Below are 20,772 nucleotides of genomic sequence, written 5' to 3'. Positions count from 1 at the left end.
TCCATCTATCCATCCATCCATCCGTCCATCCATCCACTCTTCCACCATCCATCCACTATTCCATCCATCCATGCATCCACTCATCCATCCATCCTTCCATCCATCCATCCATCCATCTATCTTTCCATCCATCCATCCACTCATCCACCCATCTATCTTTCCATCCATCCATCCACTCATCCACCCATCCATCCTTCCATCCATCCACTCATCCGTCCATCCATCCATCCATTCATCCATCTATACATCCATCCACTCATCCATCCATCCGTCCATCCATCCACTCATCCATCTTTCCATCCATCCATCTCTCCATCCATCCATCAGTCCATCCATCCATTCATCCATCCACTCTTCCACCATCCATCCATCCTTCCATCCATCCACTCATCCATCCATCCATTCATCCATCCACTCTTTCATCCATCCATCCATCCATCCATCCATCCATCTCTCCATCCATCCATTCATCCATCCATCCACTTTTCCACCATCCATCCATCCATCCATCCTTCCATCCATTCACTCTTCCATCCATCCATCTATCCATCCTTCCACTCATCCATCCATCCATCCCCTCTTCCATCCATCCGTCCATTCATCCATCCATCCACTCTTCCATCCATCCATCCATCCGTCCACTCATCCATCCATCCACTCATCCATCCACTCTTCCATTAATCTTTCCATCCATCCATCCATCCATCCATCCACTCATCCATCCATCCGTTCATCCATCCATCGATCAGTTCATCCATCCATCCGTCCACTCATCCATCCATCCACTCTCTCATCCATCCATCCATCCATTCATCCACCCACTCTTCCATTAATCTTTCCATCCATCCACTCATCCATTCATCCATCCATCTTTCCATCCATCCATCCATCCGTTCATCCATCCATCCATCCGTTCATCCATCCATCCGTCCACTCATCCATTCATCCACTCTCTCATCCATCCATCCATCTTTCCATCCACTCTTCCATCCATCCACTCATCCATCCATCCATCCACTCATCCATCCATCTATCCATCCATCCGTCCATCCATCCATCCATCCATCTTTCCATCCATCCATCCATCCATCCACTATTCCATCCATCCACTCATCCATCCATCCGTCCATCCATCCATCCGTCCATCCAACCATCCATCCATCTATCTTTCCATCCATCCATCCACCATCCATCCATCTTTCCATCCATCCACTCATCCGTCCATCCATCTATCCATCCTCTCATCCATCCGTCCATCCATCCACTCTTCCATCCATCCATCCATCCACTCATCCATCCATCTATCCATCCATCCATCCATGCATCCACCCATCCGTCCATCTATCCATCCATCTTTCCATCCACTCATCCATCCATCCACCCATCCGTCCATCTATCCATCCATTAGTCCATCCATCTTTCCATCCACTCATCCATCCATCCACCCATCCGTCCATCTATCCATCCATCCATCTGCCCATCCATCCATCCACTCTTCCACCATCCATCCATCCATCCATCCATCCATCCACTATTCCATCCATCCATGCATCCACTCATCCATCCATCCATCCGTCCATCCATCCATCCATCTATCTTTCCATCCATCCATCCATTCATCCACCATCCATCCATCTATCTTTCCATCCATCCATCCACTCATCCACCATCCATCCATCCATCCATCCATCCACTCATCCGTCCATCCATCCATCCATTCATCCATCTATCCATCCATCCACTCATCCATCCATCCGTCCATCCACTCATCCATCCGTCCATCCTTCCATCCATCCATCTCTCCATCCATCCATCAGTCCATCCATCCACTCTTCCACCATCCATCCATCCTTCCATCCATCTACTCATCCATCCATCCATCCATTCATCCATCCACTCTTCCATCCATCCATCTCTCCATCCATCCATCCATCCATCCATCCACTATTCCATCCATCCATGCATCCACTCATCCATCCATCCATCCATCCATCCATCTATCTTTCCATCCATCCATCCATCTATCTTTCCATCCATCCATCCATCCATCCGTTCATCCATCCATCCGTCCACTCATCCATCCATCCACTCTCTCATCCATCCATCCATCCATCCATCCATCCATCTTTCCATCCATCCATCCATCCATCCATCCAATTATCCATCCATCCATCTGTTCATCCATCCATCCATCCGTTCATCCATCCATCCGTCCACTCATCCATCCATCCACTCTCTCATCCATCCATTCATCCACTCATCCATCCACTCTTCCATTAATCTTTCCATCCATCCACTCATCCATCCATCCATCCATTTATCCATCCATCTTTCCATCCATCCATCCATCTTTCCATCCATCCATCCAATTATCCATCCATCCATCCACTCATCCATCCATCTTTCCATCCATCCATCTTTCCATCCATCCACTCATCCATCCATCCATTCACTCATCCATCCATCTTTCCATCCATCCACTCATCCATCCATCTTTCCATCCATCCACTCATCCATCCATCCATTCACTCATCCATCCATCTTTCCATCCATCCACTCTTCCATCCATCCATCTATCCACTCATCCATCCATCCATCCACTCTTTCACCCATCATTTATTCATTCATCCATCCATCCATCCATCCACCCATCCATCATCCATCCATCCACCCATCCATCCATCCATCCACTCATCCATCCATCCATCCATCCATTCATCCATCCATCATTCCATCCATCCATTTTTTCATCCATCTATCCATCCACTCATCCATCCATCCACTCATCCATCCATCCACTCTTCCATCCATCATCCATCCATCCACCCATCCATCCATCCATCCACTCATCCATCCATCCATCCATTCATCCATCCATCATTCCATCCATCCATTTTTTCATCCATCTATCCATCCACTCATCCATCCATCCACTCTTCCATCCATCATCCATCCATCCATCCAGCTCCTTAACCCATCCAATCCCTTTTGAGGTCACCATATCCTGTGACCTCGTGGCTGCAGAGGTTTGATTCCCTCTGATTACACTGGAAGGTCTCCGGTTGCAAATCCCTGAACACCTGAAGCTGTGTCCACCCTGCTTCTCAGCAGCATCACGGCGGGAACAGATACCCCACTGACGGCGTTCTTTCAAGAGGAAACCGACATGCTGACGTACGTTTCATGGGTACCGAAGAAGAATATGGGGTGTTTGTTGGAGGGAGGTTTGACCGCTCCGTCAGGAAGTTCGTCGATCTGAAAGACCAGAGAGAAGAGTTAAAAATAAAGTGATACAGCGGTTTGACCTGAAGAGGGCGCCATCCAAAGTGACCACCGCTGATGCTGGACATTTGTCCCACCACAATAAAAGTGATGGAGGCTGTTCTGGTTCAGGAGGCGTGTCCCAGGAACCTCAGCTGGACAGATGTTCATGGCCTCCACAGAAGCAGCAGTTTCCAGGTTCCACACGTCCACAGAGCTGAGGCTCCTCTGACAGGAAGTTTGACTGGTTTCTATGGCGACACTAAGGACTCAAATCAACATTAAAAAAACCAACTAATGATTCAAACGATGTTTATAGAATAAAGAAAATAATGTTTACAAAATCCTGACATTTTGTTGGTGTTGATAAAATGAGTCTTTAATGTCTCACATTTTCACCTCTGAATAAAAAATAAAAAAAGATTTTTACTTCAAACTAAAAGCCGCATTTCTCATTTTACCGCCAAGAACACGTGGGTTTTAGCGGGAATTTGGCTTCTTTACCCCGAAAACACGTGAGCTTCGATGGGGACAAACTGATGGAGAACCGCGGATCTCATCACTCAAGACGCCCGGATCCAACCGAACCCGCCGCCGAACCGCGTCCTGCAGTTCAGCGGCGGGGCTTCGGAACCAAACGCTCCCGCCTCCCACGCCCCCTCAGCCCCCACTCACCCTCGCGGGCCAGTGCGGGTATCCTTTCATCTTGGCGAAGACCAGGTCTCCCGCCTTGAAGTCTCGCGGCCGCGGACGAGCCATGTTCCGGTGAGCGCTCGCGCTGGCAGCAGTCCGGGCCTCAGCACTGCGTCTGCAGCTCCGCCGCTTACCGGAGGAGAGATGACGGGACCGGACACATTATGACACACGTACGAACCAAACATGACGCAAGTACGGCCGAGAATACCAGAGAGCGCGTGGAAGAATGACAGATGGGACGGCTCAACTTCCGCTTTTCAAAATAAAACGAAGTTCGACTTCCGCTGAGTCTGCACTTTTCCCCTCGTTTTTCATTTTAATCTCTGTCAAAAACATAGAAGAAATGGTACAAAACAATTTGCCAGAGTTTTTTTTTAGAAAGTTTTAAATGAGCCCAGATGTGATGGGAGACACCTGAGGGTGTCGCTACCTCACTCATTGGTCGCTACACCCATGGTGCAGAGGGTATAAACCGGAAGTTGATGTGTGGTTGCCATGGTGCTAGCTTCCTGTGAGAGAGCTGGTTGGCTCAGGGAGCAGCGTAGTTGGCTCGAGCTGATAGTGCGGTAAGACTGCTTTCTCCTTCCCCGTGGAGGATGTTTTTAAGCAGTGCTCAATGTTTTATTTTTATTTATGACAGCATCACTGCAGAGGTGGATCCTGTTTTATCGGGGTTTTACAGACTCGTGAGGTTTTGCGACGCACCAGCTAGTATTTTACACTTGTTTTGTCACAGCAGAGGTATATTTTAAACAATGGGTAATTTTTTATCAAATGTTTTTGATATGGTGCTTCTTCTGTTTTTAGTGTTGGAATACTGTGTCATGTTTAAGTTTTTTTAGTGTTGTGTTTGTTTGTCCTCACGCGGCATAATTGATTAATCAAGTGCAGAGCGGACTACTTCTTTCTATTTTGTTTATTTCTTTGTTAAAGTCACTTCCCCTCATTTATGTTGGACATTATTTTTATAAGTGCCGTATCTGACAAACGGAGTTTTAGAGCCACCAAAAAAAAAGAAAAGAAAAATTACGAGATTTTAAGACATAAATAGGAGATTAAAGTGGAGGTGAGGAACAGAGCAGCAGGTGAACGCAGTGCAGCAGCAGAGCAGACCCACTAAACTCAGTAGAACAGGTGAGCTGAATGTTTTTTGATAACGTTCCAAATGTTTGGAAGCTCATTTGTTTGATTTATGATTTATTAATGTTTTATTTATTGATTGGCGGCTTGCAGGATCTCTGCAGCCGTTGATGAAGACGTCTGTGTCCCTGCAGACAGACGTCCACTTCAATGCTTTCCTCCACAAAGACCAGATCTCTACGTTTGTGTGACGCTTCTGTCTGAGAAGCAGCACTTTATGGCATTTTCAACGTATTAATGCTAATATAACAGACTCTTTATTGTTTTATGTTGAAATGGGACGTTTCATCTGCAGGAGGGGGCGTATGGAACACTGTTTACTTCTGCATTGGTGTTGGGATGACAGGTTCATGGCGTAAGGTGACAGATGAACTTCAGGGTTTGTGAATAAAAAGGAGAATGAAGGCAGCAGCGGTCCTCTACACCCAAACGTGTCTCTGAGCTCCTTATTTTACAGATGACACTCTGCTTTACCGACACGGAACCCCAGAAAACCGGCTCCACTGAAAATGAAAATAATCTGATTCTTGAGTCGCCAAAAGGTTCAGAATCTCTTTGTTTTTTAAACCTATCCGGAAATAAAGCTTCACAAAAGGCTCCACATATTTCATCTTCTAGCTAGGTTCAGATAAAAAGAAAACTTTGGTGTTTTTTCCTCGTTAATCTACGACTTTTTTTTTGTAAACTGGCCCTAAAAGTCCGTCGTAGACAGAGTCTGCTGTGCCGTGTTCTTGCATGTACGATTTTATTTTTTATTTTACTTATTTTTGTATTGGTTTTGCATCTATTGTGCCTCCTGTTGATGCCCAGAGTCAGAACTAAACAAGGGGAATCAGCGTTTCAATATTCTGCAGCTAAAATCTGGAACAGCCTCCCTGAAGTCGTAAGACAGGCCTCTTCTGTGTTCATGTTCAAATCTAGACTTAAAACATTTCTGTTTAGCCGTGTATATGACTGAAAGGTCCTATCTGCACTTTTCTTTCCTTTCCTTTATTTTTAAATCACTTTTCTAAGTTTTTCTTTTCTTTTAAAGTAAATTTTACGTTGATTATTTCTATGATGTTTTGTGATTTGAATGCATTTTTCTGTTTTGTGAAGCACCTTGAATTACTTTGTGTAGAATTGTGCTACACAAATAAACTTGCCTTGCCTTTTCGTCACGTCTGCTGTGGTGTCATCACTATGGTCGTCTTTCACTCTCGGCTTCTCCCATCAGGGGTCGCCACAGCGAAACAACCCTCCCTCAAGGATGAGTCGCATGCTAGACTTGGCAATGGTTTTACGCCGGATGCCCTTCCTGATGCAACCTTCTCAAGTTATCCGGGCTTTGGACCGGCACAGCAGCAGAGAAGGGAACAAGGAGCAGCCCGGACTCGAACCCTGGTTCCACGGACGGAAGGCGCCGCAAACCAGCACGAGCTGAACCGGCCCCCAGTGTCATCGCTATGGTATTGTACTGCAAATAATGATCCTGTGTTATAGTTCTGCACGATATGAGCAAAACTTGCGATGTGCGATATTAGTGATCATTGTTGCGATAACGATATAATTTGCAGTATATAAACAAATAGAAAAACAATCAAAAACATCATTACTATTTCATTACACCAGTTTAAAAAGTTATCCTCCAAATGAGCCTCATTGACGCTGGAGGCAAACATCTAACATGAAAGGGCTCATCTGATTGGTCAAATGTATAAATGGATTTATTGGATTTGTTAATGCTTCAAGCTGCCTTAGGATTGTTTTAGCACATTTAAGGTAACCATTTCTTGCGATTTTAGCTGATTTTTCTGACATGGATATTGCACTGCTTGATTTTGCGATAACGATAAATTTACGGTATATTGTGCAGGCCTACTGTGTTAGAAAACGTTGACTTCACAGCAGTTATCATGTTTGTCGGTGCAACATAAAGATCAAAACAATCCTGATTTACAAAGTCTAGAATTTCTTTGTGTAACTTTGTCCATGTGGTTTCCTGACAACACAACCACAACACAGAGTTGAGGTTGATGATTGGAGCCGAGTGCCTGTTGTGATGGACGTGTAGCTTTTACAGTCGGGGTTGACAGAAACTCCTGATGGAACAGATGTGAACGTTAATGAGTTTTAGCCAGATTCACTCAGTCCTTGAAAATGAGCTGATATCACTGTAAAGAAATTCAAGAGGAAAAACTCAAAAGATTGTGAGGATATAGATATGACCGTAGTGAAAAAGGTCATTAATAGTATCTCTGAGCCTCTAACGCAGTGTTTTTCAACCAGTGTGCCGTGGGAAAGTGTCCTCATTCACTGATCTAAAAACATTTCCATCTCCAGGATATCAGCTCTGTGTTCATCCAAACCGATAAAACACTGAGTAGGTAGGAATATGAAAGATCATAAAATACTTTAGAGTTTCTGAGGGGATGACACAAAGAAAGGTTTCTGTGTGTCGGTGTGTGGCTCTAAACTCTGGAACGGGTTCAGTAATGAGCTCAAACAATGTTCAGATATTCAAATATTCATGACAATGTAGACAGAAACTCTTATTTCAGGATATGAAGATGAGAGTTCAGGATCAACAGGTGTTTGAATAATTCTAATTCCATGTGGTGAAATAATCAAAGCTCTTTTAATGAAAATCAACGAGTTTTACATTGTAATGCACAAACTGACAGTATCTATAGAAGACTTGGTGCTCACAGACATGAATACAAAGAACCAATAATGAAACACCCAGCGTGCTCGTGTTCAACCAGAACCCACCCGGTTCAGGTTGGGTTTCTACCAGGTTCTGTTCATCATGGTTCTTCGTTTTTTTCCGGAATCCGTTTTCTTTAGGAGTTTTTCCTTCCAGAGAAGGGGGGTCTAAGGGCAGGGATGCCAGTATAGCTTAGTCAGTTTGTTAGTTCATTTTAGTATTTTCCTATTGAACTCTTTGTATTCGTGATCCTTTTGAGTTCATGTTTTACTTGGTCGTACAGCTGCGGTTGGTCCAGTAGGGGGCAGCAGAGGCAAACAAAACAGTGGGGGCTTCCATGCAGCTCCTGTGTTGTTTCCAGATGACCTCTGTGTTGGTCTGCCCCCCCCCCCCCCCATCTGTGTCCCCCGGTGCTGCTGTCAGTTCCCATCATGCTTCTCGGCTGCAGTCATAACAAACCCCCCCAGCAAGACCCCCCCCAGCACGCTCAGTTTATCCCACGTTTTACAGTTTCACACTGTTCACAGTGGGGCCTTCATGCGGCATCACTGTCAGAGGCCCCCCCCATGACACTGGCCCCCCTCCCCGGCTCCCTGACTGAACTTGCCTTAATCTGGTTTGTGGCTGACACCCCAGCTCTGAATAAATGATCTAAACGTTTGTCAGAGATGGTTTTCCCTCTATGGCCCCCACAGCAACCACATGACGGGGGGGGGGCACACCTCCCTGTGGCCTGTGAAGGCCAGCCAGCATGAATCTGAAGAAACGAGGCTGACGTCCAGTAAATAACCGCTACTGTGCCCCCCCAAGAAGCTCCAGGCTGGCTGGGGGTGGTGGTGCTGGTGGTGCATGATATGCCAGGCCCTGACACGACACCAAGACCCGGAGTTCCCCCCCCCACTGAAGCATCACCCCCGCCTCCACAATTTGTGCACTTAACACTTCAGTTGGCGCCTGACAGGTGCTCATGCCCAACGGTGCGCGCACGAGGGTCCGCGCACGAGGGCGGGCGCACGAGGGTCTGCGCACGAGGGTCCGCGCACGAGGGTCCGCGCACGAGGGCGGGCGCACAAGGGTCCGCGCACGAGGGTCCGCGCACGAGGGTCTGCGCACGCTTGCCATACCTGAAATGACGCAGCATCACACTTGTGTGTCTCCGCCCCCTGAGTCGCTGTGAAGAAGCTCGACCAGAGTGACCCTCCAGGTCACAGGAAGAGCTTTGCCGCCTCTATACAGACGCCTCGGTTCACCGAGCTCCTGTGTCCGGTCTCAGGAACCTCGGCGTCTCCTATTCCAAGCTCCTGGAAAAACTGCTTTTGTTATGAGGAAGTAAAACACTATTTTAGAACCGTACATAGACAAACTTTGAAGTCCCTACACTCCACACCGGTGCTTAAGGCCCACAGAATCGGTTAGGCTTAGGAATCCTATGTTCCTAAGGCTCGTTTTAAAACTAGAGGAGAGCTTAAAGGCTCTGGTTTTTAATGACATTTTCTGCCCCCCCCCCCCCCCCCCCCCCCCCAAACAAAATGCTTGTATCAAACAGTGAACGTAGCAAACGGAAGAGGTAGCAAAGGGCGGACGTAGCAAAGGGCGGACGTAGCAAAGGGCGGACGTAGCAAAGGGCGGTCGTAGCAAAGGGCGGACGTGGCATAGGGCGGACGTGGCATAGGGCGGACGTGGCATAGGGCGGACGTAGCATAGGGCGGACGTAGCAAAGGGCGGACGTGACAAAGGGCGGACGTGGCATAGGGCGGACGTAGCATAGGGCGGACGTAGCATAGGGCGGACGTAGCAAAGGGCGGACGTGACAAAGGGCGGACGTGGCATAGGGCGGACGTAGCATAGGGCGGACGTAGCATAGGGCGGACGTAGCATAGGGCGGACGTAGCATAGGGCGGACGTAGCAAAGGGCGGACGTGACAAAGGGCGGACGTGGCATAGGGCGGACGTAGCATAGGGCGGACGTAGCATAGGGCGGACGTAGCATAGGGCGGACGTAGCATAGGGCGGACGTAGCATAGGGCGGACGTAGCATAGGGCGGACGTAGCAAAGGGCGGACGTGACAAAGGGCGGACGTGGCATAGGGCGGACGTGGCATAGGGCGGACGCGGCATAGGGCGGACGCGGCATAGGGCGGACGCGGCAAAGGGCGGACGTGGCATAGGGCGGACGCGGCAAAGGGCGGACGCGGCATAGGGCGGACGTAGCATAGGGCGGACGTAGCATAGGGCGGACGTAGCATAGGGCGGACGTGGCATAGGGCGGACGCGGCATAGGGCGGACGCGGCAAAGGGCGGACGCGGCATAGGGCGGACGCGGCATAGGGCGGATGTGGCATAGGGCGGACGTAGCAAAGGGCGGATGTGGCAAAGGGCGGATGTGGCATAGGGCGGACGTGGCATAGGGCGGACGTGGCATAGGGCGGACGTGGCATAGGGCGGACGCGGCAAAGGGCGGACGCGGCAAAGGGCGGACGTGGCAATATGGCGGACGTGGCATAGGGCGGACGCGGCATAGGGCGGACGCGGCAAAGGGCGGACGCGGCAAAGGGCGGACGCGGCAAAGGGCGGACGCGGCATAGGGCGGACGCGGCATAGGGCGGACGTCGCAAAAGGACGTGGCATAGGGCGGACGTGGCATAGGGCGGACGTAGCAAAGGGCGGACGCGGCATAGGGCGGACGCGGCAAAGGGCGGACGCGGCATAGGGCGGACGTGGCATAGGGCGGACGTGGCATAGGGCGGACGTAGCATAGGGCGGACGTAGCATAGGGCGGACGTGGCATAGGGCGGACGCAGCAAAGGGCGGACGCGGCATAGGGCGGACGCGGCAAAGGGCGGACGTGGCATAGGGCGGACGTGGCATAGGGCGGACGCGGCATAGGGCGGACGCGGCAAAGGGCGGACGCGGCAAAGGGCGGACGCGGCAAAGGGCGGACGCGGCATAGGGCGGACGCGGCATAGGGCGGACGTCGCAAAAGGACGTGGCATAGGGCGGACGTGGCATAGGGCGGACGTAGCAAAGGGCGGACGCGGCATAGGGCGGACGCGGCAAAGGGCGGACGCGGCATAGGGCGGACGTGGCATAGGGCGGACGTGGCATAGGGCGGACGTAGCATAGGGCGGACGTAGCATAGGGCGGACGTGGCATAGGGCGGACGCAGCAAAGGGCGGACGTGGCATAGGGCGGACGTGGCAAAGGGCGGACGTAGCATAGGGCGGACGTAGCATAGGGCTGTAGTGGTGGAGCTCACAGCCACAAGCTGCGCGTTGCAGTAAACTGCGGCGTGTTCTGTGTTTTCCTGACAACGCCATGAACTGACACGGCGCCTCCGTGCACGCTCCTCAATGTTTGAACGTCCTGCTTGGAGGGGCTCATACCTCCGTGCCCTAAATGACTTTGCTGGCTGTTGTAATCGTGCTCATCATGCCGCCGTCTTTCTTGTAGTCAATGTCACGGTTTCATCCTTCCTCACAATTCCCACGGCTGCGGTTGACAATTCAAAACAGCGCCAAGTCGACTCGGTCTGTCCTTGTCAATCACAAGAAGCCGAGTCTTCCCTCCAGACTGCAGGGAGCGATTGTCAGGTGGCATTACTGTCCCACGGACGCCGCTAAAAGCCAGCGTTTTTACATTACAAACACACTGTTGATGCATTATTGAACAAAGAGATCAGGAGGAATTTTCTGGAAGGATGGTGAGTCGTAACACGGACAGGCGCTGCAAAGCTCTGATGGCGAGGCAGCGATGAGGAGCTGAACTCTTCCTCCTTATTCTCCTGAGGGAACGGTCGCACTCAGAACTTGGGTTCTGCTGTTGAGCCAACACTCCGGCTGCAGCTGCTTCAGGAACCACTGGAGGAGCGTCCTGGCTCTTCTGGTTCCTGGAGTTCATGGTCTGAGCGCTCAGGACCAAGACGAGGAAAGGTTGAACCTTCTTTGAATCCATCTGGGCTCAGAGAGGACGATTTAGAAACGGCATGAAAAGCGAGCTGGTTCCGTGCAGACCCAGAAGAAAAGCAGTTCCACCGGCCAAGAAGAGAACATGCGTCTAGAACGCGACTTTTCTGAATTCTTCACACGTCTGAGAAGTTCAGGACTTTCCATCACTGACGTCTATCGACAGAGAAGGAAAAACCTGAAGGTCAGGAAGGTTTGAGAGGAAGACACGATAAAACACCATCGAAGTGGGTCAGAACCTGTTCAGAACCGAACATTAGCAGCCTGTTACTGATGTGGGCGTGGCTAACATCGGTCACCATGGGAACTAGAGCTCTGCAGATGGAACAATGGTTGACATTGTTCAGGTCCATTTTTCTTTGGAGGAGAAGCTTCCTGAGGTTTGTGATGTCACATCCGCTCATAGAAACTTTCAGAATAAAAGCATGAAAAGATAATTAAAATCAAACAAGTCAAACACAGAATCTGAAGGTCAAAGGTCAGGTCCCTTCCTGTCCACCCCCCACCCCCCTCCACCTTCTGACTCCCACCTCTGCATGGTAGCGGAGTTGTTGACTAACAGAACCATCGGTCCTGTTTGGTTCTCCTGTTTCTCCTCCTGAAGGAGTTCCCAAGTCTTTCCCTAGTTTACCACCAAGCTCAGAGACCCGAACCCAAACCAGATCCAGTCAGGACATAAGAACACGGAAGCGCTTCGGCATAGATCCATCTTCTTTCCCGCTTCGTCCTCTGCAGGACCACATGGTTTGCTGGAGCCAATCCCAGCTGCTGCAGGGGGAAGGCGGGGTTTCCCGGACAACTCACCTGTCAATCAGTTTACTCTGAGAATTGTTCGCTAGTGAAGAGAACATGTACAGTAATGGATAATCTGAGGTGTTTTGCTGTTGCAGAGGTGGGCGGAGCTACAGCAGTCTTGTTGTTCATGGATGCAGAGAACGTGCAGAACCTGGAGGAGGTTTGCTGTGGAGCAGCACCTCCACGGCTGCAGATGGAGCCTGACCCACGGCGAGCGGGAATCAATACCGCGGCCCGCCTCCCTGTAGGAAATGCCTTTTCTGCCGTAGCTTTTAAGGCCGGCCTCAGGATAAACACGACCCCCGAACCCGCCATTGTCAGCTGAGCGCTTCAGACAAACAGGCTGAAAGAGCGGAGGCTCTCAATGCGGCGGTGACAGTTCCTCCACGGCGACTGAAAAGCCTGTTTTTCAATCTGCTGCTTTAGAAAAGCTTTCTGGCTTCTGTGTTTGCTGGTTTCATTCCTCCTGATCCCGGCTGACTCCGGCTTTTATGGCTCCTGGGCTAAATTGATGGCAGAGCAGGAGTTAATTGTTCAGGCATGTGTTTGGCTCCCTGATGGAGAGTGGATGTGGATCAGGGTGGGGTCAAGGTTCATCATGACAAGCTTTTCTCTGCTGCACTGAGAGGAGGCCATGGGAAAGTGAGGCACGCCGGGTGAACAGCGGCTCCACCGCCGCACTTAAACCTGTCTGTATACACAACGCCACAAAAGACAGGAATCACCTCGCACAGCGGAGACGATGGCGAAGACGCCAAACGCACAAAGAGCCTCCATTTGTGAGAGTGACAGCCGCCTTTCACCAGGACCGTCTTTGAAAACTTGAGAAACTTTCATGTATAGAAACAGAAACAAAGATTTCAATTTGTGCCGTTTTCCTTTGTGGTTCAGACGACGGTGAGGCGAGTCAAAGAGCGGCCGCTCCTGCAGGAGACGCCATGTCAAACCTTGAAATAAACTGTTGATGCTTCTCGGGGTCTCAAAGGTCGAATTTGGTCTGAAACTTCTGAAGGTGACAGAATCGCACAACCAGAAGCAAAGACTTCCTTGACAAAAAAACCTGAAACTGAAAGGGAGAAGAATGAAGCTTTTCCTGAACCAAAGACCTTTCATGCGTGGAGGATTCTGGGTTAGTGTAGAAATGGTAAACAGTGTGTTTAGCACCTCTTTCACCATCCTACACAAAGCGCTTTACAGTCTCAGTCCCGTGACTCACCCTGCTCTAGAATGTAGATCCGCATTCGGTCGCTCTAGAAAGTAGATCCACGTTCAGTCGCTCTAGAATGTAGATCTGCATTAAGTCGCTCTAGAATGTAGATTTTTATCCAGTTTCTCTAGAATGTAGATCTGTGTTCGGTCGCTCTAGAATGTAAATCCATGTTCAGTCGCTCTAGAATGTAGACCTGCATTAAGTCGCTCTAGAATGTAGATCTGCATCCAGTCGCTGTAGAATGTAGATCCACGTTCAGTCAGTCTAGAACAGGGGTGGGCAATTCCAGGCCTCGAGGGCCGGTGTGTCTGCATGATTTCTAGATAGTCTTGCTCTACTCATGGCTGATTACCTGGTTCAGGTGTGTCCAGCCAATCAGAACATGCCAGAGCAGGGTATGCTGGAAAACATGCAGGAATGCGGCCCTCAGTGCCCACCCCTGGTCTAGAATGTAGATCCACGTTCAGTCGCTCTAGAATGTAGATCTGCATCCAGCTGCGCTAGAATGTAGATCCAAGTTCAGTCGCTCTAGAATGTAGATCTGCATCCAGTCGCTCTAGAATGTAGATCTGCATCCAGTCACTCTAGAATGTAGATCCACGTTCAGTCGCTATAGAATGGAGATTTGCATCCAGTCGCTCTAGAATGTAGATCCACGTTCAGTCGCTTTAGAATGTAGAGCTGCATTAAGTCGCTCTAGAATGTAGATCTGCATCCAGTTTGTCTAGAATGTAGATCTGCGTTCAGTTTCTCTAGAATGTAGATCCGCATTAAGTCGCTTTAGAATGTAGATCTGCATTCAGTTTCTCTAGAATGTAGATCCGCATTCAGTCGCTCTAGAATGTAGATCTGCGTTCACTCTCTGTAGAATCTTGGTCCACCTTCAGTCAGTTTAGAATGTAGATCTGCATCCAGCTGCGCTAGAATGTAGATCCACGTTCAGTAGCTTTAGTATGTAGATCTGCGTTCAGTCTCTCTAGAATGTAGATCCGCATTCAGTCGCTCTAGAATGTAGATCTGCGTTCACTCTCTGTAGAATGTAGATCCACGCTCAGTCGCTCTAGAATGTAGATCCACGTTCAGTCGCTCTAGAATGTAGATCTGCATTAAGTCGCTCTAGAATGTAGATCTGCATCCAGTCGCTCTAGAATGTAGATCCAAGTTCAGTCGCTCTAGAATGTAGATCCACGTTAAGTCAGTCTAGAATGTAGATCCACGTTCAGTCGCTCAAGAATGTAGATGTGCATCCAATCGCTCTAGAATGTAGATCCACGTTCAGTCGCTCTAGAATGTAGATCTGCATTAAGTCGCTCTAGAATGTAGATCTGCATTAAGTCGCTCTAGAATGTAGATCCACGTTCAGTCGCTCTAGAATGTAGATCTGCATCCAGTCGCTCTAGAATGTAGATCCACGTTCAGTCGCTCTAGAATGTAGATCCACGTTCAGTCAGTCTAGAATGTAGATCCACGTTCATTTGCTCTAGAATGTAGATCCACGTTCAGTCGCTCTAGAATGTAGATCTGCATTAAGTCGCTCTAGAATGTAGATCCACGTCCAGTCGCTCTAGAATGTAGATCCACGTTCAGTCGCTCTAGAATGTAGATCCACGTTCAGTCGCTATAGAATGGAGATTTGCATCCAGTCGCTCTAGAATGTAGATCCACGTTCAGTCGCTTTAGAATGTAGAGCTGCATTAAGTCGCTCTAGAATGTAGATCTGCATCCAGTTTCTCTAGAATGTAGATCTGCGTTCAGTTTCTCTAGAATGTAGATCCGCATTAAGTCGCTTTAGAATGTAGATCTGCATTCAGTTTCTCTAGAATGTAGATCCGCATTCAGTCGCTCTAGAATGTAGATCTGCGTTCACTCTCTGTAGAATCTTGGTCCACCTTCAGTCAGTTTAGAATGTAGATCTGCATCCAGCTGCGCTAGAATGTAGATCCACGTTCAGTAGCTTTAGTATGTAGATCTGCGTTCAGTCTCTCTAGAATGTAGATCCGCATTCAGTCGCTCTAGAATGTAGATCTGCATCCAGTCGCTCTAGAATGTAGATCCACGTTCAGTCGCTCTAGAATGTAGATCTGCATTAAGTCGCTCTAGAATGTAGATCTGCATCCAATCGCTCTAGAATGTAGATCCACGTTCAGTCGCTCTAGAATGTAGATCCACGTTCAGTCGCTCAAGAATGTAGATCTGCATCCAGTCGCTCTAGAATGTAGATCCACGTTCAGTCAGTCTAGAATGTAGATCCACGTTCAGTCGCTCTAGAATGTAGATCTGCATTAAGTCGCTCTAAAATGTAGATCTGCATCCAGTCGCTCTAGAATGTAGATCTGCATCCAGTCGCTCTAGAATGTAGATCTGCATCCAGTCGCTCTAGAATGTAGATCTGCATCCAGTCGCTCTAGAATGTAGATCCACGTTCAGTCGCTCTAGAATGTAGATCTGCATCCAGTCGCTCTAGAATGTAGATCCACGTCCAGTCGCTCTAGAATGTAGATCCACGTTCAGTCGCTCTAGAATGTAGATCCACGTTCAGTCAGTCTAGAATTTAGATCCACGTTCAGTCGCTCAAGAATGTAGATCTGCATCCAGTCGCTCTAGAATGTAGATCCACGTTCAGTCGCTCAAGAATGTAGATCTGCATTAAGTCGCTCTAGAATGTAGATCCACGTTCAGTCGCTCTAGAATGTAGATCCACGTTCAGTCGCTCTAGAATGTAGATCTGCATTAAGTCGCTCTAGAATGTAGATCTGCATCCAATCGCTCTAGAATGTAGATCCACGTTCAGTCGCTCTAGAATGTAGATCCACGTTCAGTCGCTCAAGAATGTAGATCTGCATCCAGTCGCTCTAGAATGTAGATCCACGTTCAGTCAGTCTAGAATGTAGATCCACGTTCAGTCGCTCTAGAATGTAGATCTGCATTAAGTCGCTCTAGAATGTAGATCTGCATCCAGTCGCTCTAGAATGTAGATCCACGTTCAGTCGCTCTAGAATGTAGATCCACGTTCAGTCAGTCTAGAATGTAGATCCACGTTCATTTGCTCTAGAATGTAGATCCACGTTCAGTCAGTATAGAATGTAGATCCACGTTCAGTCGCTCTAGAATGTAGATCCACGTTCAGTCAGTCTAGAATTTAGATCCACGTTCAGTCGCTCAAGAATGTAGATTTGCATCCAGTCGCTCTAGAATGTAGATCCACGTTCAGTCGCTCTAGAATGTAGATCCGCGTTCAGTCAGTCTAGAATTTAGATCCACGTTCAGTCGCTCAAGAATGTAGATTTGCATCCAGTCGCTCTAGAATGTAGATCCACGTTCAGTCGCTCTAGAATGTAGATCTGCATCCAGTCGCTCTAGAATGTAGATCCGCGTTCAGTCAGTCTAGAATTTAGATCCACGTTCAGTCGCTCAAGAATGTAGATTTGCATCCAGTCGCTCTAGAATGTAGATCCACGTTCAGTCGCTCTAGAATGTAGATCTGCATCCAGTCGCTCTAGAATGTAGATCCGCGTTCAGTCTCTCTAGAACAGGGATCTCAAACTCAATTTACCTGGGGGCCACAGAAGGCAGGGTCTAGCTGAGGGAGGGCCGCAACTTCAACACACACAGTTTGTGAGTGTGTGAGAGCCAATAAATTTGTATGGAACACATTCTATACTAAACTATTAACTATACTCTATTAGTAACTGTTTTCTGTAGAAAATTGACCTATAAAACTCTCATTCAATAAAATAAATTAGAAATTAAAAACTATAAAAATAAATCAGTAATACATTTCTGTTTATTTATTCTATATCTGCTGTTTTCTAACGTAAACGTCCTTATTAACACAGTTCAGTTAACACTGTTGAATTCTAACTATTAAACACAAAAGAAGACTCCAATTCTACAGTTCTGTAACCTCCATCAATGGTTCTTCTGAACACGGTTTCTCTTGTCTTCTTACTGATGGACACTTGGCAGCACTTCCTCCCAAACAGCTGAGACCCTCAGTGTGGATAAAGATGATTGACAGTAAATCTGGACTGAACTTGAACTTATTGACATTTAAGGTGGAGAAGTCAGAGGATGTGCTCCCAATTTAGAGTCTGTGTTGATTTTTAGTTTACTCTTTTTTACTCTCTTTTACTCTTTAAACCACAAATCAGTAAAGGAGAAACAAAATTCAGAAACCATTTTTGGATTTTTTTTCTTATGCTTTTTGCACATTTAAACCCCGGTCAGAGGTTCTTGTAGAGCAGCCGGTCAGCCACTCCTATATTTTTTTACTGAGTTCAAACTGGTTCATAAAATAACGGGCGCTGTTCACTGGAGATCAGAACAATTGTTACTGATACCTGAGTTCAGAGAAAAGCTAAAAAAAAAGGATGGACATTCATGTTGGTGACACCAAATATGTGCAGCCAAGATGCACAATCAGCGTGTTTGAGATCACCCAGGTGGACGAAACGCTGCACAGATCACCTGGTGTGAGACATATGTTTTTGTTCCAACATCACCTGTCAATCATCACAAAAATATCACGAGAAAAAGGGCGGAACAAGGGGCAAACCTAAGCGAACGCAGCTGGAAATTTATTACTGCACTGACCGAAAGCTGCCCTGATGACTACAAAACAATGCATTGTGGGACATGTGTCCTGATGGTTTGTGTAGTTAAGCGATCAATTAAAAATAATTTAAAATACCAATTGATTAAAAAAATCTACATACATCACAAAACATTAAAATCAATATAAAAGATATAATAACAGATCGTACTGAGGGGGAGAGGAATATTAAGACTAAATTGAATGATAATGACAACTTCCTGTTCTCCTTCAGTCTCGCTGCAGCTTCGCCTCCCCCTCGGCCGGCCCACCTCCCGCAGGAACGGTGTGCCATAACAGCCGTGCATGAGAACCGTTTGGTGGGGGGTTATACGCCACCCGCACCTGACCGTAGCCATAACCTTAACCCCTCCTCCGGGTCCATGCGACCCAGAAACAAGTACAGCACGGATTGCATGGATTTAGAAAATTACGAGCGAATAGATACGTTCTCAAAAGGAAAGTAAGGAACTCCTTCATGTGTTTTCCGGGGAGGGTGCGGTCAGGTCTCCTGCGTCAAATGTTCTCCTGCTTTCAAGCCCAGTCAATGCCACGCCCCCAAGAGTCATATACCCCACTGTGATTGGTTGGTTCGTCAGCTCCGCGCACAACAATGAAAAAGTGTCAGTTATACAGACTGGCGGGCAGCATTAACATTAAACTTTCATATTACGGCGGGGGCCGCAAATAGCCCGCGAGTTTAGACCCCTGCTCTAGAATATGGATCTGCGTTTACACGTCCAATTCTCTTCCTCAAAGTCCACGGGAGAAACATTTAGCGGAATTGAACATTCAAGGTAAATATACAAAGTGCAGTAATCTCAAAAATAGCAGCGGTAACTCAGTAACATAGGAATAACTCGTTAAGCCGATAACAATAGATTTTTTTCTCAGGTTGCTGTCAAAGGGTCAAAGTTTCAGGTGAGGTGAAAAACTGAACGTTCTTCTGAAGCTTTATCGTAAACTTTACAGGCCCCTCCCCCAGATGGTGAGGTCATGTGGAGCTAATAAGCCCCCCCCCCCCCACTGTCGTAATGGGCGTGTCTTCATTCCACCCACTGCAGCACGCAGAGCGCGTTCGCCTCCTCACCTCGGTTCAGTGGGAGTGCAGAGGCAGGAACTCAGGGGTATTTACCAAAGCTTGGGTAATCAGTTGTGGCAGATCCTGCCAGCAGACAGCAGGTCTTTAGCTCCTCCCACCGCACCCAGCAGAGGCTCCGCACTGATGTGGATAAGGGAATTACCTCTAGTCTGCTGATTCACACTGGAGGAGACTGGAAATTCAATTAAAGCAATCCATGTTTTTAGTAAACGAGGCCTCGGTCCCGACCGTTTGTCCCAAACAGACCTGCAGACGTTCAGATGGAAGAGACAGAAAAAGATCCGATTTGTCTGGAGATGAAGTTCTAATCTGTCACAGATGAAAAGCTGATCTTCATTAGAGCTGAAGCGGAACCACGAGACAGTCGGGTGTTTCTGCTCCACTTTTCTCCAAACATGGTTCTGTGCTGAGGATCATCTCCCCTTGGTCCGCCGAATCCATCAGCGGCTTTCTTCACGTCTGCTGCGCCGCCATGACCTACGAACATGCCATGACCCACCAAAACACGCCAGAACGCGCCATGACCCACCAAAACACGCCATGACCCACAAACACGCCATTACCCACCAAAACACGCCAAAACACGCCATGACTCACAAACATGCCAGAACACGCCATGGGCCACGAACACGCCAGATTAGCCATGACCCACCAAAACACGCCATGACCCACAAAAATGCCATGACCCACCAAAACACGCCATGATCCACCAAAACACGCCAGAACACGCCATGACCCACAAACACGCCATGGCCCACTAAAACACGCCAGAACGCGCCATGACCCACAAACACGCCATGGCCCACCAAAACACGCCAGAACGCACCATGACCCACAAACACGCCATGGCCCACTAAAACACGCCAGAACGCGCCATGACCCACAAACACGCCATGGCCCACTAAAACACGCCAGAACGCGCCATGACCCACAAACACGCCATGACCCACCAAAACACGCCAGAACACGCCATGACCCACAAACACGCCATGGCCCACTAAAACACGCCAGAACGCGCCATGACCCACAAACACGCCATGGCCCACCAAAACACGCCAGAACGCGCCATGACCCACAAACACGCCATGGCCCACTAAAACACGGCAGAACGCGCCATGACCCACAAACACGCCAGAACGCGCCATGACCCACCAAAACACGCCAGAACGCGCCATGACCCACAAACACGCCATTACCCACCAAAACACGCCAAAACACGCCATGACTCACAAACATGCCAGAACACGCCATGGGCCACGAACACGCCAGATTAGCCATTACCCACCAAAACACGCCATGACCCACAAAAATGCCATGACCCACCAAAAC

The 20,772-nt window shown here is 48.5% G+C and overlaps 1 protein-coding gene and 1 long non-coding RNA gene across 3 annotated transcripts in view; one reads left to right on the top strand and one right to left on the bottom strand.

Annotated features, from left to right (window-relative positions):
* The window catches only part of hdgfl3 (HDGF like 3), a 17,598-nt gene extending 13,417 nt beyond the window's left edge, over window positions 1–4,181 (bottom strand). The window contains exons 1-3 of one of the 2 annotated variants that reach the window (XM_023953814.2): window positions 4,166–4,181; window positions 3,937–4,083; window positions 3,179–3,255 (exon numbers count right to left, since the gene is read on the bottom strand). In XM_023953814.2, coding sequence (XP_023809582.1) covers window positions 3,179–3,255; window positions 3,937–4,020 — 161 coding nt within the window. In that variant the 5' untranslated portion in view covers window positions 4,021–4,083; window positions 4,166–4,181. The other variant, XM_023953815.2, reaches the window with a different exon arrangement.
* Window positions 4,182–6,318: 2,137 nt separating this feature from the next.
* The window catches only part of LOC110014664 (uncharacterized), a 24,252-nt gene continuing 9,798 nt past the window's right edge, over window positions 6,319–20,772 (top strand). Inside the window, exon 1 of the long non-coding RNA XR_002873011.2 lies at window positions 6,319–6,545. This is a non-coding gene — a long non-coding RNA (uncharacterized LOC110014664). The remainder of the gene's footprint in view (window positions 6,546–20,772) is intronic.

Source organism: Oryzias latipes, chromosome 3, assembly GCF_053564925.1.
Source record: "Oryzias latipes strain Hd-rR chromosome 3, Olatipes_Hd-rR_3.1".
NCBI classification, from domain to species: Eukaryota; Metazoa; Chordata; class Actinopteri; order Beloniformes; family Adrianichthyidae; genus Oryzias; species Oryzias latipes.
Note: the sequence above shows the minus strand (reverse complement) of the source record. Positions and strands in the feature narration are given on the sequence as shown.